Consider the following 13,658-nt stretch of genomic DNA (forward strand, 5'->3'; position numbering starts at 1 on the left):
TTCCTTCCTTCCTTCCTTCCTTTCTTCCTTTCTTTCTTTCTCTCTTTCTTCCTCTTCCTCTTCTTTTTCTTCTTCTTCTTCCTCTTCTTCTTCTTTTGTTTGTTTGTTGTTTTGAAACAGAGTCTCTCTCTATGCAGCCTGGCTGTCCTGGGTCTATGTAGACCAGGCTGGCCTTGAACTCACAGAGAATATCCACCTGCCTCTGCCTCCCGAGTGCTGGGATTAAAGACGTGCACCATTTGATTTCTATTGTCTGTGCCAGAAGGAAGCAGCTACAACAGGAGGGTTAAGGGGAGAGAGGATGGTCGATCTGCCCTTGTGTGGGCTTTAGAGAAATGGGATAGGGTGGGGACTGTGAGCTCCTTGGGGGGCCCTGCAGGGAGGGCTGATGACATGGGCTTTGTTCAGTGAGAGTGTGTGCAGCTGTGTTCTGAGAAACCTAGTGAAGCCCTGGTCTCTGGGAAGTTGCCCCTGACAGACTCGGAGGTCACAGATTTCCCTGCGCCGTTGAATCTGGGTGTGTAGGCCTCCACCCTCTGCTTATTCCACCCACTTCAGGACTTGCCCCAAACCCTTCTACACAATAAACAAGGTGCGAGAGAAGGCTTCCTGGGCGCAGGGCAGAGAAGGACACATCTAAAGGAGTCTACAATGACATCCTAGCTTCAGACTCAGTGTTCACAGGCAGCACTCTGGGGCCTTCGAAAGCTCCATGACAGAGAGAGGATGTGAGGAGCTGGAGTGGGGCTCCTTGCATACTTTCAGTCAGCGACAATGCCCATTTCCCCTTGGCCTTGCTGAGAGGTGAGTTGAGTCACAGCAGACTCTGTCAGGTTAACAGACAGGAAGAGGAAGCATGCGTGAAGGCTACTGGGGAAGATGGATAGGTATGTGCTGTGGAGGGCAGAGGAGTCCATGCCAGGGAGTTATTTTCCGGCTCCCTTGTCTTCCACCCCAGCTCCTTGGCCTCTTCCTCGCTCCATTCCTATCCACGGCCCTTCCTGTCTGGAGAGAAAGGTCTCATACCCTCCCCAGAGACAGTGTGGGATGGTAGATCCCGGAAATGGCAGAGCTTGCCCCTCCGTCTGGTGTCTATGACAGGTCTTGAACACTGTGGGAACAGAGCCAAGGGGACTGTTCCTGAAGCGAGGCCCCTCAACATTGCTCCGGGTGCTGGGTCCTGGGCCATGGAACATCTTTGTCTGCAAGCCAGGGTGTCCAGAATCCCCAGCCAGTGACACCCCTGCCCAGGCTGATTTCTGCTCTCCTCAGGCATGCTGTCATCCCTTCATCCCGCTGAGCACACGCCCAGCTCAGTGTGGGGCTCAGCTGGGGCCCTGGGAGCTGGCTGCCCAGCAACTTCAGCCTGCAGGATATATTTACTTAAAAAAAAAAAAAAGAAAAGAACTGCCTAACATTTTGGTTTCTCACCCAGGGGCTGGAGCCTGGTGGCTGTTCCCTACACTCTGGCCCTCACAGTTTTTTTTATAGAGACACCCCAGCACGCACACACACACACACACACACACACACACACACACACACACACCAAGAGAGACACGCAGGAATCCACACTCACAAAGAGACTAGTTCATATCCACACACGAACACACCATCCCACAGACACACACGCAAGCACCCTCAAACTCCCCTGAGCACAGAGTCTCCTAATGCATGTCCCTAACACTCAGCCTCATCCACACACAGCAATCCCCGCTCTCTCCCCACCAAGGCCACAGCACACACCCAGCTGTGCACACAAACAGCAACTCGGCCAGGAGGGGAGGAAGGGGCCGCCCGCTTTCTTCTTGTTGGAAGCGAGGTTCCAAATTTCCCACTTTCCATGAGATCCAGTTTCTCACCCTTCCCCCATTAGGAAAAAAAAAAAAAAAAAGGATCCTTTCGGGCCTCATCTTTTCTTGGGGTCCTGCCCAGATAGTGCTGTGACTTTAAGGAAGTTGGAGAGAGAGAGAGAGAGAGAGAGAGAGAGAGAGAGAGAGAGAGAGCACATGAACAACCCAAAATTTGGCCCCTTTCCCCTTCAGTTTCTGGTGTCATTTATAAAGCAGGGTCCCTGTGGCCGAAGCTCATTTTCGTTTTGTTGAAAGGCGTCTAGGCTGCACAGATCCTTCCCTGCAGCCCCTGCTCAGGACTGTCCTGGGCACCCTGGTCAGCGGGGTGTACAAAGCAGCCAGCCCCCTGCTCCAGCATCCTGGTCCTGCCTGGCAGTCCTAGTCCTTCGGTGCTTTGGTTCTACCCGTCTTAAGAGAGGCTCAGCTTGACTTTGGAAGAGCAGTTTGGAGGTAAGTCAGGGAAGAGGGAGTCCCCACAGCTGGGGTGAGGGAGTTGGGGGTGGAGGTCTGCTAGGCTCTGGCTGGTTTGTTCTTCCATTCCTGTGAGTTTGACGGACTTGGAACAGGCCCTTTCTCAGAGCCACCCAGAGAGCGTCTGCTCGGACAATCTCAACTCCAGAACTCGCAGCTGCATTGGGGATGAGCCTCTGGCCCCCTGCCTTAGTTGAGAGGTCCTGGTTGGTTTATTTAGGCAGCTGCCTGGGGTAGTTGGAACGGAACGGAACGGGGCCCCGGAGTGGGAGGGGTGGAGGGTGTGTGTGCGTTGCACAAGGGGCCTTGTCTGGACTAGGGCAGAAAAACATACACCTATGGGGGGCTCCAGTGGGAGGGACTGCAGCCAGGATGTGGGAGGGCAGAAGGGAGGTTCTGTGGAGTGCTGGGGGGAGGGGGGTGGCTGGAAAACAGATTGCAAGTCATAAAGTCAGCTAGCAACAGGCCGAGGCAGAAAGAGCTCTGTGCAGAGGAAAAGCTGGGGTGGCCTTCTAGCCTGTCTTCACCTTGTCTGCCTACACGACCTTGGCAAGTCCAAGCCCTCTTATGGGCCTCAGTTTCTTCTCCTAGGGAGTGAGGGTGGTGGGTTAGGTGGTAGTGTCTGGCTGGCTTATGCAGGGCCTTCTAATGGTTGGGGTCTGAGGAGGGATAAGTCCTTTCTGTGAATCCTTACGCTCACCTGGGTCCTTCCTTGTAGGAGGTACCATGCGGGCACTGTGCCTGCTTTGCTGGGCCGTTCTCCTGAACCTGGTGCAAGCTTGTCCGGAGTCCTGTGACTGTGGGGAGAAGTATGGTTTCCAGATTGCAGACTGTGCCTACCGTGACCTACAGGCTGTACCACCAGGCTTCCCAGCCAATGTGACCACACTGAGCCTGTCAGCCAACAGGCTGCCACGCCTGCCCAAGGGGGCTTTCAGGGAGGTCCCCCTACTGCAGTCGCTGTGGCTTGCACACAATGAGATCCGCTCGGTGGCTGCTGGTGCCCTGGCCCCCCTGGGCCAGCTCAAGAGCCTGGACCTCAGCCACAACCTCATCTCTGAGTTTGCCTGGAGCGACCTACACAACCTCAGCGCTCTGCAGCTGCTCAAGATGGACAGCAATGAGCTGGCCTTCATCCCTCGGGATGCCTTCCTCAGCCTCCATGCGCTCCGTTCTCTGCAGCTCAATCACAACCGCCTGCACACGCTGGCCGAGGGCACCTTCGCCCCACTCACCGCGCTGTCCCACTTGCAGATCAACGACAACCCTTTTGACTGCACCTGTGGCCTCGTGTGGTTCAAGACCTGGGCCCTGGCTACCGCGATGTCCATTCCAGAGCAGGACAACATTGCCTGTACTTCACCACAGGTGCTGAAGGGCACCCCACTGAGCCGCCTGCCACCGCTTCCCTGCTCGGCACCCTCGGTGCAGCTAAGCTACCAGCCCAGCCAGGATGGAGCAGAGCTGCGGCCTGGCTTTGTGCTGGCACTCCACTGTGACGTGGATGGACAGCCGGCCCCCCAGCTTCACTGGCATATCCACACCCATGGTGGCACGGTAGAGATCGTCAGTCCTAATGTCGGCACTAGCGGACGTGCCCTACCTGGTACCCTTATGACCAATGGGCGTGCACGCTTCCAGGCCTTTGCCAATGGCAGTCTGCTTATCCCTGACTTTGGCAAGCGGGAGGAGGGCACCTATACCTGTCTGGCCACCAATGAGCTGGGCAGTGCCGAGAGCTCTGTGAACGTGGCATTGGCCACTCCAGGTGAGGGGGGAGAGGATGCCCTGGGGCGCAGGTTCCATAGCAAAGCCGCGGAGGGCAAGGGCTGCTACACGGTTGACAATGAGGTCCAGCCATCTGGCCCCGAGGACAACGTGGTTATCATTTACCTCAGCCGTGCCGGGGCCCCAGAGGCTGCAATCGCGGCAGAAGGGAAGCCTGTGCAGCAGCTCTCAGGGCTGCTTCTGCTAGGCCAAAGCTTGCTCGTCCTCTTCCTTGCCTGCTTCTAACCACACCCTGCCCCGGCTGGCTGGAGCAGCCCCAGGGCCTTCCTAACTCCTCCTGACCCTGCCAGTGTTCCCCCTGAGTACCGTGAGGCCTGGAGTTGGTGAAGCCGGGGCTTGGCCTGGGGACTTCACGTTTTCCTACCTCCCTTTCTGAGCTCTCCCGGGCCCCTCGTTATTCTGACTTGTCGATTTGCTCAGAGCTAGCCACTAGGATTAGAACTGTATCACAGAGCTTGTCATCTCTGGTACTAATGGCTGCTAACAGCATTGCCCATGCTCCTACCGGGGGCAGCATGATAACAGGGCAACAATAATGCCCTTACCCTGGCCCACTTTGAGAGTTCTCGGCACTGAGGTAAGGAGCTTGGGGAGGCCACCCAGGTGGGCACCGGGGCTGGTCCGGAAAGGAGCCTGGAGGGGCCAGTACAGGATCTGGAAAGGAAGTACTACAGGCAAGGACTGGGAAGGTTAAGCGCTCTCCCTGTCTCCCTAATGCCTCTGATGAAATGTGGAAATTGTCCCTGGCTGGGCCTCTCTGTCCTCTCATCCCACAGCCCACAGCCTGTGCCTGCCTCTCGAGACACTTGCCCCTCCTTTGTTTCCAAGTATGTAGGCTGCCCCTCCAAAGAGGCTAGCCAGTTTGGGGTAGCAGAAAAAAAAATAAACAGCATTTCTGATGCTCCCCTTTGTCTGCCGGGAATTCTGTTGGGATCAAAGAGTCCTTACGAGAGGATGGGATGGCCACATGTGAGAGTTGTGCCGGCACGAGACAGGGACCCGTTGGACATCAGTGCAGGGTGTTTCCAGTAGCGTGGGAGGGGAGCCCAGACCCATCACTGGGTCCTAATATGAGCCAAACTGTAGATTTTCCGTCTCCAAACTAGCTCACGGGATGGAACGTGAGCATTGCTTTCTGCATTTTGGAAAGGGGTAAGGTGAAAAGCCTGCATTGAAGACCCAAGAAGAGTCTTAGCAAGAGAGAGGAATAGAGTTGGGGACATTTGGGGCAAGAGCAAGAAACGAGGCTGAAGGACGGGGACAGAGGATGAGGACAAAACCGAAGACAGCCTGGAGGAAGGGGTCAGGGAATAACGGTACACTCCAGCTTTTCCTCCAGAAAGAGGACATGGCCCCAGAAGGGATGCTCCAGCCGAGTAGAAACCTCTGACCCTTGTAAGGGTGGACTGGGAGATGGGGGCCAGCCACAGTGTGAGGTCTATACAGGCCTGCCAGTGGAGGCGCTGCAGAACTCCAGGCCTGCGCTGGGTCAGAGGTGTCTCCCTACTCCCCGCCTTTAAAGGTTGGATGTGTGCACACAGGGACAGTGACCTTCAGGGGAAGGCCTGCCCCGCTTTCCAGCCCCAGGACTGCTGGACTCAGCAGAACGAAGGCAGGAGGTTGAGGAGTCTGGAGGAGCAGCTGTGAGCTTGGCAGCTGGCCAGCCCCTCCCCCACACTGGGGTCCACATGTGAGGCCTCCTTTCTCCCTCGTCCTTCTCCGACTTGTGGCTCATGTTGAGTCCTTGTTCGCCATCAGCCAGTCACATCATCAAGAGTGTCCTCACGCCTGAGGGAAAGCACCAGGATGGAGCCACATCCTAGATGCTGTGTTCCTTTGGGTAAGTTACTGCCCATCTCTGGGTTTCAAGTGTGTTAGGAATCAAACGGCAGAGGACTGGGAATGCAGCTGAGTTGGCCGAGTGTATGCCTGGCATGGATGAGGCGCTGGAGTAGTGGTGCCTGCCTGCCATCTGGACACTCAGGAGGTGGGCACTCAGGAAACAAAGTCAGGAAGTCCAGACTCTTACACTACATAGCAAATTTGAGGCCAGCCCAGGCTACATGAGATCCTATCTCCTGAAAAAACACCAAGAAAAGGTAGTGCCTAAAGGTCCATCCGGCTGATCTAGACTTGACAGTTCCGACTTAGAGCCCAGCATCCCCCTGCTCCACTCGCCCCTAAGGAGGCTGGGCATCCTGAAGGTCCATCTAGCACCTTTCACTTACCACTTGAGGCAGAGCAACATGGAAACTATTGTGTCCAAGTGAACTAGCTACTCCTCTGCTTTGGTCTTTTGTGGCTTCCACTGTCCTCAGTGTTTAGCATGAATTCCCAGCCATGGACCCTCTGACTGGCTGCTCCCGTGTGGACCACCCCATCTTTGTCTTCTTACGATGCCCGTGAAGAAGCTGGGCCACCTTCATCTTTACGTAGCCTATGCCCACCCCTCCCCAGTATACCCTTTTCCTGATCTTCGTCTGGCTGAATCAGTTTTCTACATCACCCCCTCCAAGCTGTTTCCTTGGACCTTCCCCCATCTTCAGTGTGAAGCAGGCCTCTTCCTTTGAGCCCTTGTCTTGTGACCCAGCCAGATTATAATCTCTTGTGACTGTCTCCTTGTTAAGGGCAGAGGCGGAATCCGAGTTCTCCTCCTGTGACTGTGTGGGTTACTGACACCCCACATAAAGACATTTTGCAGTAGGCTGAGGGGGTCTTAGAGCATGCGTTCTTTGGTCCCCTGGGCAGCCCAGATCATGGGTTTGGAGGGCCGGGAGGTACCTCTGGTGTGATCCGTGTATGTGTTTGATCTATAGTTGGGAATAAACGGGCATGATTTTGAGGTTCCCTGACCCAAACAGGGTGGGGAGGCATGGTGAACCACATCTAGAGCATCTCTCTGATTCATACGTCCTCCATCTCCTCCAAGACCCCAATGTGTCTGCCTTTCTGCTGTCCCTCTGCATCCTTGGTCCCCTGCCTGCTCTTCCTCCGCTCTGGATGATACCTCTCTCCCTTCTGTGTCTTTCTTCATCCCTTAGGGTCTCTACCATCCTGCAGCCTCTTCTCCCCTTTCTTTAAATTGGGAGAGTTCCTGCCCATTCTTTAAAACCTGGAAGTCCAGCATCTGCACTGCCCAGGAATGGCCCTTGTAGGGTCCCCAGCCATCATCACACAAAACTGGGGCTTCTCTCTATCCTCACCCAGTGTCCATCCCAGCACCCCAAGTGCCCCCCTACTCCCCCAGATCAAGCTCAGATTAGATTTACTGACAGTGTAGTGGTTCCCCCGAGAGCCCTCCCCTGTGAGGAGGAATGTTCCTCGGGGGCACATTTATTACCAGGAGTACACTAACTTCTTTCATGACAACTAACGGCGTTAAAACTACAAAAATATGTAGCTCTTGGAATGGGCAGCTCAGTGGGGCCTCTTGGAGTCTGACTTGGCTGCGTAGGAAAGGGTGGTAGGGAGAGAGGAAGGAGAAGGCTGAGCCAGAGAGGAAGCCCACACAGGCTCCACCTTCATAGTGGGAGGGCTGGGACTGAGGTGGGGCCAGCTGGGATGGGAGATACCCAGACCTTTCATCACCAGCAGGGAGCAAGAGGGGCCTCACTGAGGCCTGGCAGGCTGATGGCAGAGCCAGTGTGGGGAGGAGAGGCCTAAATGTGGCCACCCCTGCTCTGCCAGTTCCAAGACCGGGGCCCACCAGCTGTTTTCTCTAGAGCCCTAGCTGGGAGCCTGGTGGACAAGCACAGACCAAAGTCCTCTTGAGGCTGGTGGTGTAGACACCGCGACTCCAGTCCCCTGATCCCACAGGGATCTGCTGGCTGGCAGAGCTGCCGCTGGGGGAGGGGAAGTGCTGACATGGGCAGGAGGGAGGGTGGTAGACGGGAATGCGCCTCGGCACGTAAGAGCAGCGTGGTGTGGTTTTCCTCACCCTCAGGGCTGGGTGCCATTGGCCTTGGCACCACTCAGGGCTGCCTTCCGCAAGGCCTGCAGGCTTGGGTTGTGTAGTAGTGTATAGGCCAGGCCCCAGCGGGCCCTGCTCCGGCTGCCTTTGGGTCCTGTTCCCTTGGCCATCAGGTCCTTGGTCTGTAACAATTGCATTCCTGAGAGAGAGAGAGAGAGAGAGAGAGAGAGCGCTTCGGTGAGTCCCAGCCAAGCCTCCACAGGCCCCAGACCTGAGAGGGCTTTGAAACCTCCAGGCCCAGCCAGAGTTCTAGCTGCCAGCTAGGGAATGGCAGAAGGCTGGGCTGCAGAAGCCTGCCACCGTGCTGCTGGAAGAGGAGGGAGGGGATGAGGTCTGGGAGGAACTACAAGGGTCAGGCTAGCAGCAGGAGGCGGGGGTTGAGGGAGTGAGGGCAGGCCTAATGTCCCCTGCCCTAGACCTCCTGGGCAGAGAAGGAGGTGGTGCTCTCCAGGAGGGGAGTACCAGGACACGTATTCTATTTTCTGTGCACACATAAGGTACATGTGTGTGCAAGTCCATAGTAAAGAAAAAATTACCCTGAGACCCAGTCAGGAGGGTGACAGCAGAAAGGACAGAAGATGGGTGACTTCCTGCTGCTCTCTGTTTTGGAGAGGTCTCCTGTGACTCCTTCCCGAGAAACTGGGAGTCTACATCCCCAGCCTAGGTGAAGAAGTACCTTCTTCTTCCTCTGCTGGTCTGACGCTGTCCTGAGGGGCCAGAGGGGGCCGGGGCTGAGGACTTGGCGCGTGAAGGAGCAGGGTGCAGAAGGCTATGACTGCTGGATGGGACTGGCTGGCCTCAACCCTCAGGAAGTTTCGGTATGTGTGATAGCCTAGGATAGGTTGGGGACAGAAAGCTGAGGCATGAGGAGCCCATGGCAGATCAGAGGTACCCAGAAACAGCAAGAGGCATCTAGGGCATCTGACCAAGCATGTCACACACACACACACTGCACACAGGCACTGGCACCCTTGTTAGCATACACCACACCCACCCTGCCACACAAGCTTGTCCTGCACCAAGGAGCTCTGGTGTTTCTCTGCACACACACTGCACACGCCTGTGGAGCCCTGGCAGTGTACACACACAGCCTTACACCACAGGGCCTTGGCAATGCCCGCACACCTGCTGCATGTGAGGGCAGAAGCTTACATGCACAGATCCGCTTAGAGCTCAAGGTGGGGCAGCTCCTTGGACAGCTCAGCTCCCACCCCCCGCCCCCGCGGCCCCCCCCACCCCCACCTCCACCCCCGTCCCTACCTAGTGACCTTACCTGGATCCAGGGATGCCGCTCTGGGTGGCAGCAGGCTGAGGTCCATCTGGCCGAGGTGAACAGTGTTGTAGAGGGTAGAAAGAAGCACCCGCCAGAGGGCCACCACAGCTCCCACCAGCGTGTTGATCGGGAAGAGAAGGAACGTGGCCACACAGAGCATGCGCCTGAGGGTAGGGAGGAGAAAGGCTCAGGCAGGCCTCGCCCGGAGTCCTGTGCCAGGCCAGGGTCACACACAGCTCCATGCCTACAGGCACTGTTGTTACCCAGCGACTGACATTTATTGGGTGGGCTTTTGTACCTCCCAGGGAAACCAAAGTTTGCTAACAGGTGTCTTCCTCTATCACTCTTCTACCTCGTTTTTTTTTTTTTGAGGCAGGCTCTCTTGCTCAACATGGAGCCCACTGATTCGGCAAGACTAAGTTGGCCGGCAAGCTCCAAGGATCCTGCCACCGTTCCGTGGGCGCGGAGGGCCAGCCGAACTCAGGTCCTCATGCTAGCACAGCAAGTGCTTTACCAAATGAGCGGTCCCCTCAGCCCTCCAGCTGTGTCTGTGTGACCCTGGTGTTCCCACCTTCTTCCTCCTCTGTCCTATCCCCCCACCCACAAACTCCAGCTCCTCTTCGGAGCCGAGATTTTCCCACACCCTTGCTCCAAGGTGAGGAGGAGTCTGTGGGGAAGAGAGCACCAGTGATTCTCAAAGCAAGAAAGGCTCCTGGCAGAGCCGGGCAAACAGCTCAGTGGCAGAGTGTGTGTCTACCGTGCCCTAGGCCTGGGGTTTGCAAGGCTGTGGGCTCTTATCACCCCCAAAATCTCCTGGGAGGAGGTTGGCTCTGTGACAGACAGGAAAGAGGCATTTTAGAAGGCAAAAATCTACAGAAAGAAGCGTCTGGGACCCGAGGGAACCACAAACTCAGGGGCCGTCTTACTGGTTGGTCAGCTCTGGGGAACCATGGTGAGTCTCCAGGAAGACCCAGCGGGCTGCTATGTTCTGCAGGATTACGGCCAAGGCCAAAGTCAGCCAGAAGGGCCTGTATGTAGGTAGGATGAGGAAAGGGGTGTCATTCGAGGGCCCTTTGGAAAGTCCCAGAGCCCCTGGTCTTTGCCTCCCTCACCATGTGGATTCCAGGGATCGGAGGAGCAGAAGGTTCCTGCCATGGAGCAAAGGCATGAGCACCAGGAAGGCCAGGATGGTGGTCCCCAAGAAGAAGATGACCTGCTGCACCAGGAGCCCTGTAGGGGGCAGAAGGGACAAGGGGACAGACAGGAGGTTCTGTGGGAGCCAGCTTACCCTGCACTTTAGCAAGCTTCTGTGGCCACTTCCATTCCATGTCACTGCCTGAGCCTTGGATTCTTCTGTAAAATAGGGATGCTAGTCCCTGCCTTGGAGAGCTGTTGTAAGACTCCAGTAGCCTCAGAATCCATGGTATTGCCCTCAACTTGATCCTGAGTTTTGGGACACCAATTACCTTTTAAATGAGCATGTGCATGCTGTGAGTTAGAGCTTAGTACCTGGGGGTGCTTAGTGTGCCTATGGAAGTTCTACAGCCACCTGGGATGGTGTACACAGATGGGCTGGGGAGGTCTAAGGTTGACCAAGATGAAAATACAACTATTTTCCCTATCCTACATCACCTTCCCTCCTGCCCTGGGTGAGAATGGGAGATCTCAAGGCCAGGTCTAGCCTTTGGACTTGCAGGAGAGGCCAAGTCCCTCATAGTTTGAGTGTGTTGTGCATCGTGGTGTCTAAGGGGAGAACTTGAGACACGGTCTAGAAAAGTCCTTGAGGGCCATCTGACTAGACTCTCCCAGGCAGCACTGCTGAGCAGCCCTCACATGTCCATGGAACCTTGCTTGCATCCCAGGAACGAGGAACTCTTCACCCTGAGGCAGTGCATTATGGCCAGCCTTCCCTTACAGAAGCAGCTGTGCACCATCTTGAGTGTGCCACATCCAGACCCAGATCCATCTTGCCCATAATTACCCAGGTGCACCTTCATGTGAAGGGCTCCCCTTCTGGGGGACTCTTACATCACCAATCCAGATGTTCTTGTCCTGCCCAGCCCAGGAAAACCCTTGCCAAGTACCCACCCTTCCCAGCGGGGCCCAGCTCTAGGAACATGGCGAAGGGGGCTCACCAAGGCAGCTGAAGGCTGTCTGATAGGCACTGAAACTCATCCAGCAGACTATGGCTTGGCGAGAGGGATGGGTACTCTGAAGCGGGTTACCCGGGTCCAGGGCAGCCCCTCGGTGCAGTGCTTGAAGATTGGCCCTGGGTTGAAAACAGTGACCTCAGGGAACAACATAGTACCTCTAAATGATAACCCAGGGCGAGCATCTGGCCATCAGCAGGGAACCTTAGGGCTGCAGGAGCCTGGAGGTTAACAGTCTGGGCGCGGTCTTCCGAAGGAGGTAAGGTCTGTGTAGTCTTAGGAGACCCCAGATGGAGGCGCAACCTGAACCATCACTGGGAATGATGGAATTAGAGCCCAGCTGGGCCTCCAGGGAGAAAGGCAAGGCAGAGAGCCTCGGATGCCAGGGCAAGTAGGGCCAGCTCTGTGGTCCAAGACCCTGAGTAGGAACGCTGAAGCCTGTTGAGTGCCCAGCCCTCTGCATTGCTCATTTCTCAGAACAACCTCCCCAGTGCCCCCTCCACCTTCTGGGGCACCTGCTCACCCTCCGTCGTCCACTTCTCTGCTTTTACTCATGTGGTCACTCCTGCCTTTGGTACCCTTTGTCCCTCAGTCCCAGCCTCTTCCACCCTTGGAACTGGATTCATTACCGGCCCTCCCAGGGCACCTTCTCACAGGCAGACTTCTCGGCAATGTACGACTCACAGATCTCAAGGACAACCATACATGCCTGGGGCACCTTCTCCTCCCACCACATACAGTCAACGGGTGGTGGTGGTGGTGGTGGCGTTGCTCTGTGGCAAACTGGCCTACAGAGGCTTCTCCCTCCACCCTGGATTGGGATCCCTCAAGTCCCCTGCCCTACCTCCAGACTGGAGTGTCAGGGCCTGTCACTGACCTGTGAGTCCCCAGGGAACGGATCAGGAGCAGGAAGGTTAATGAGCAGGACAAGACCAGAGCCGAGATGTAGCATGCTGGATGAGAGAGAGAGAGAGAGCCGGGGAAGACAGGGGCTAGAGGATCTTCCACAGACTCTGACCCCTATACCTCACTCCAAGGGGAAACCACTGGGCCCCAGCTCCAGTTCTTAGGTCCAGCATGAGCTGACACCCTCTACAGCCCCATCTTGCCCAGTAATATGTGATAGCCAAGAAAGAGAAAGGGCAGCTTTGAGCCACAGACCCGGCCTTCACCTTGGTTTTGTTGCTTACGTTGTTATGACCCCTGCAATGAGAGATTCCTACCTGGCATCTGCCTGCAGCTCCCCACTTCCTGCCCATGTGGCTGGCCCTCAAGAGGGCCTTGTGACAATCACAAGCTTCACTGGTGGCCATGATGCTGTGGCCCACCTCCCAGAATGACCCTGGCCATAAACCCATCTGCCCTTGTAGTAGTGGCTTTGATCAGAACACAGAGAGTCGTGCCATGTGCCTACCATAATGAAGGAGGTAGTGACTGTTACCTATCTCCTCTGGGTGGGGCCCTTCTTCTCAACTATCTCCCGCACACCCCTGACCACACACACAGACACTGAGACAGTCAGGTCCACAGTCTCTGTAACGGTGGATAGAGAGCTCTGGATACATGTGTAAGAATCTCGTGGATGTAGCTGGTGCACTTTCAACCCACATGCCAGCCAGGCTCACTCTAGACCCTCACAGCAAGCCCACAGGGTCTCTCATGGGAGTTGTTCAGGGAGGGCCTGACAGCTCAGACCCCTGTATGCTCCCCATTCTCTGCCCTACACCACCACCATGCCCTGGGACGGCGTCAGGAGAATATGCAAAGCAGCCACACCTCCAACTGCAATGTTGGCAGCCTAAGCTCGAACCATTGTATGCTATTTCTCCAAAGCCAGAATGCTCATTTCGACAAGGGAACCTCCTCCAGTGGACCAATGGTACAGGTCCCGTGAGTCATGACTATCAGGCTTTACGACAGGGTGGAAGGGAGCCCTAACTTGGGCTGCAGGAGACCTATATTCTATCAACTGTGCCTGGTTGTACAACGTGAGGCTGACCCCTCCCCAGGTGTCTCCCACAAAGCTGCCGGGAGAGGGTAGGAGGTGGGTAGGAAGGAAACTATAAGCCATATCAGCCACGGAAGAGGCAGCTGACATTGTTCCCTGGCTTGAAGCTTATCACATGGGGTGGTGGGGGGGAGATAGTCCAGAT

The 13,658-nt window shown here is 56.0% G+C and overlaps 2 protein-coding genes across 8 annotated transcripts in view; one reads left to right on the forward strand and one right to left on the reverse strand.

Moving 5' to 3' along the window:
• Window positions 1-1,989: 1,989 nt before the first annotated feature.
• On the forward strand, window positions 1,990-5,016 carry Islr (immunoglobulin superfamily containing leucine rich repeat). 2 transcript variants are annotated; one of them, XM_028892519.2, is made up of 2 exons: window positions 1,990-2,303; window positions 3,043-5,016. In XM_028892519.2, exon 2 carries the CDS (start codon window positions 3,051-3,053, stop codon window positions 4,335-4,337), a length of 1,287 nt encoding a protein of 428 aa, XP_028748352.1. In that variant the 5' UTR covers window positions 1,990-2,303; window positions 3,043-3,050; the 3' UTR covers window positions 4,338-5,016. The 2 variants fall into 2 exon arrangements, with proteins under 2 accessions (XP_028748352.1, XP_028748351.1); XM_028892518.2 differs by lacking the exon at window positions 1,990-2,303 and adding an exon at window positions 2,747-2,873.
• Window positions 5,017-7,381: 2,365 nt separating this feature from the next.
• Window positions 7,382-13,658, reverse strand: part of Stra6 (signaling receptor and transporter of retinol STRA6) — a 117,622-nt gene continuing 111,345 nt past the window's right edge. For 5 of the 6 annotated variants that reach the window (XM_037207471.1, XM_037207474.1, XM_037207470.1 and 2 more), the window contains exons 13-19: window positions 12,383-12,458; window positions 11,491-11,624; window positions 10,468-10,585; window positions 10,282-10,383; window positions 9,356-9,519; window positions 8,759-8,914; window positions 7,382-8,221 (exon numbers count right to left, since the gene is read on the reverse strand). In XM_037207471.1, the coding sequence (XP_037063366.1) occupies window positions 8,052-8,221; window positions 8,759-8,914; window positions 9,356-9,519; window positions 10,282-10,383; window positions 10,468-10,585; window positions 11,491-11,624; window positions 12,383-12,458 (920 nt within the window). In that variant the 3' untranslated portion in view covers window positions 7,382-8,051. The remainder of the gene's footprint in view (window positions 8,222-8,758; window positions 8,915-9,355; window positions 9,520-10,281; window positions 10,384-10,467; window positions 10,586-11,490; window positions 11,625-12,382; window positions 12,459-13,658) is intronic. The other variant, XM_037207472.1, reaches the window with a different exon arrangement.

This window comes from Peromyscus leucopus, chromosome 7 (assembly GCF_004664715.2).
Source record: "Peromyscus leucopus breed LL Stock chromosome 7, UCI_PerLeu_2.1, whole genome shotgun sequence".
In the NCBI taxonomy this organism is placed as follows: domain Eukaryota; kingdom Metazoa; phylum Chordata; class Mammalia; order Rodentia; family Cricetidae; genus Peromyscus; species Peromyscus leucopus.

What these genes read in the sequence shown, in the direction of transcription:
- Islr (XM_028892519.2), top strand. Translation starts at nt 3,051, where the DNA reads ATGCGGGCACTGTGCCTGCTTTGCTGGGCCGTTCTCCTGAACCTGGTG.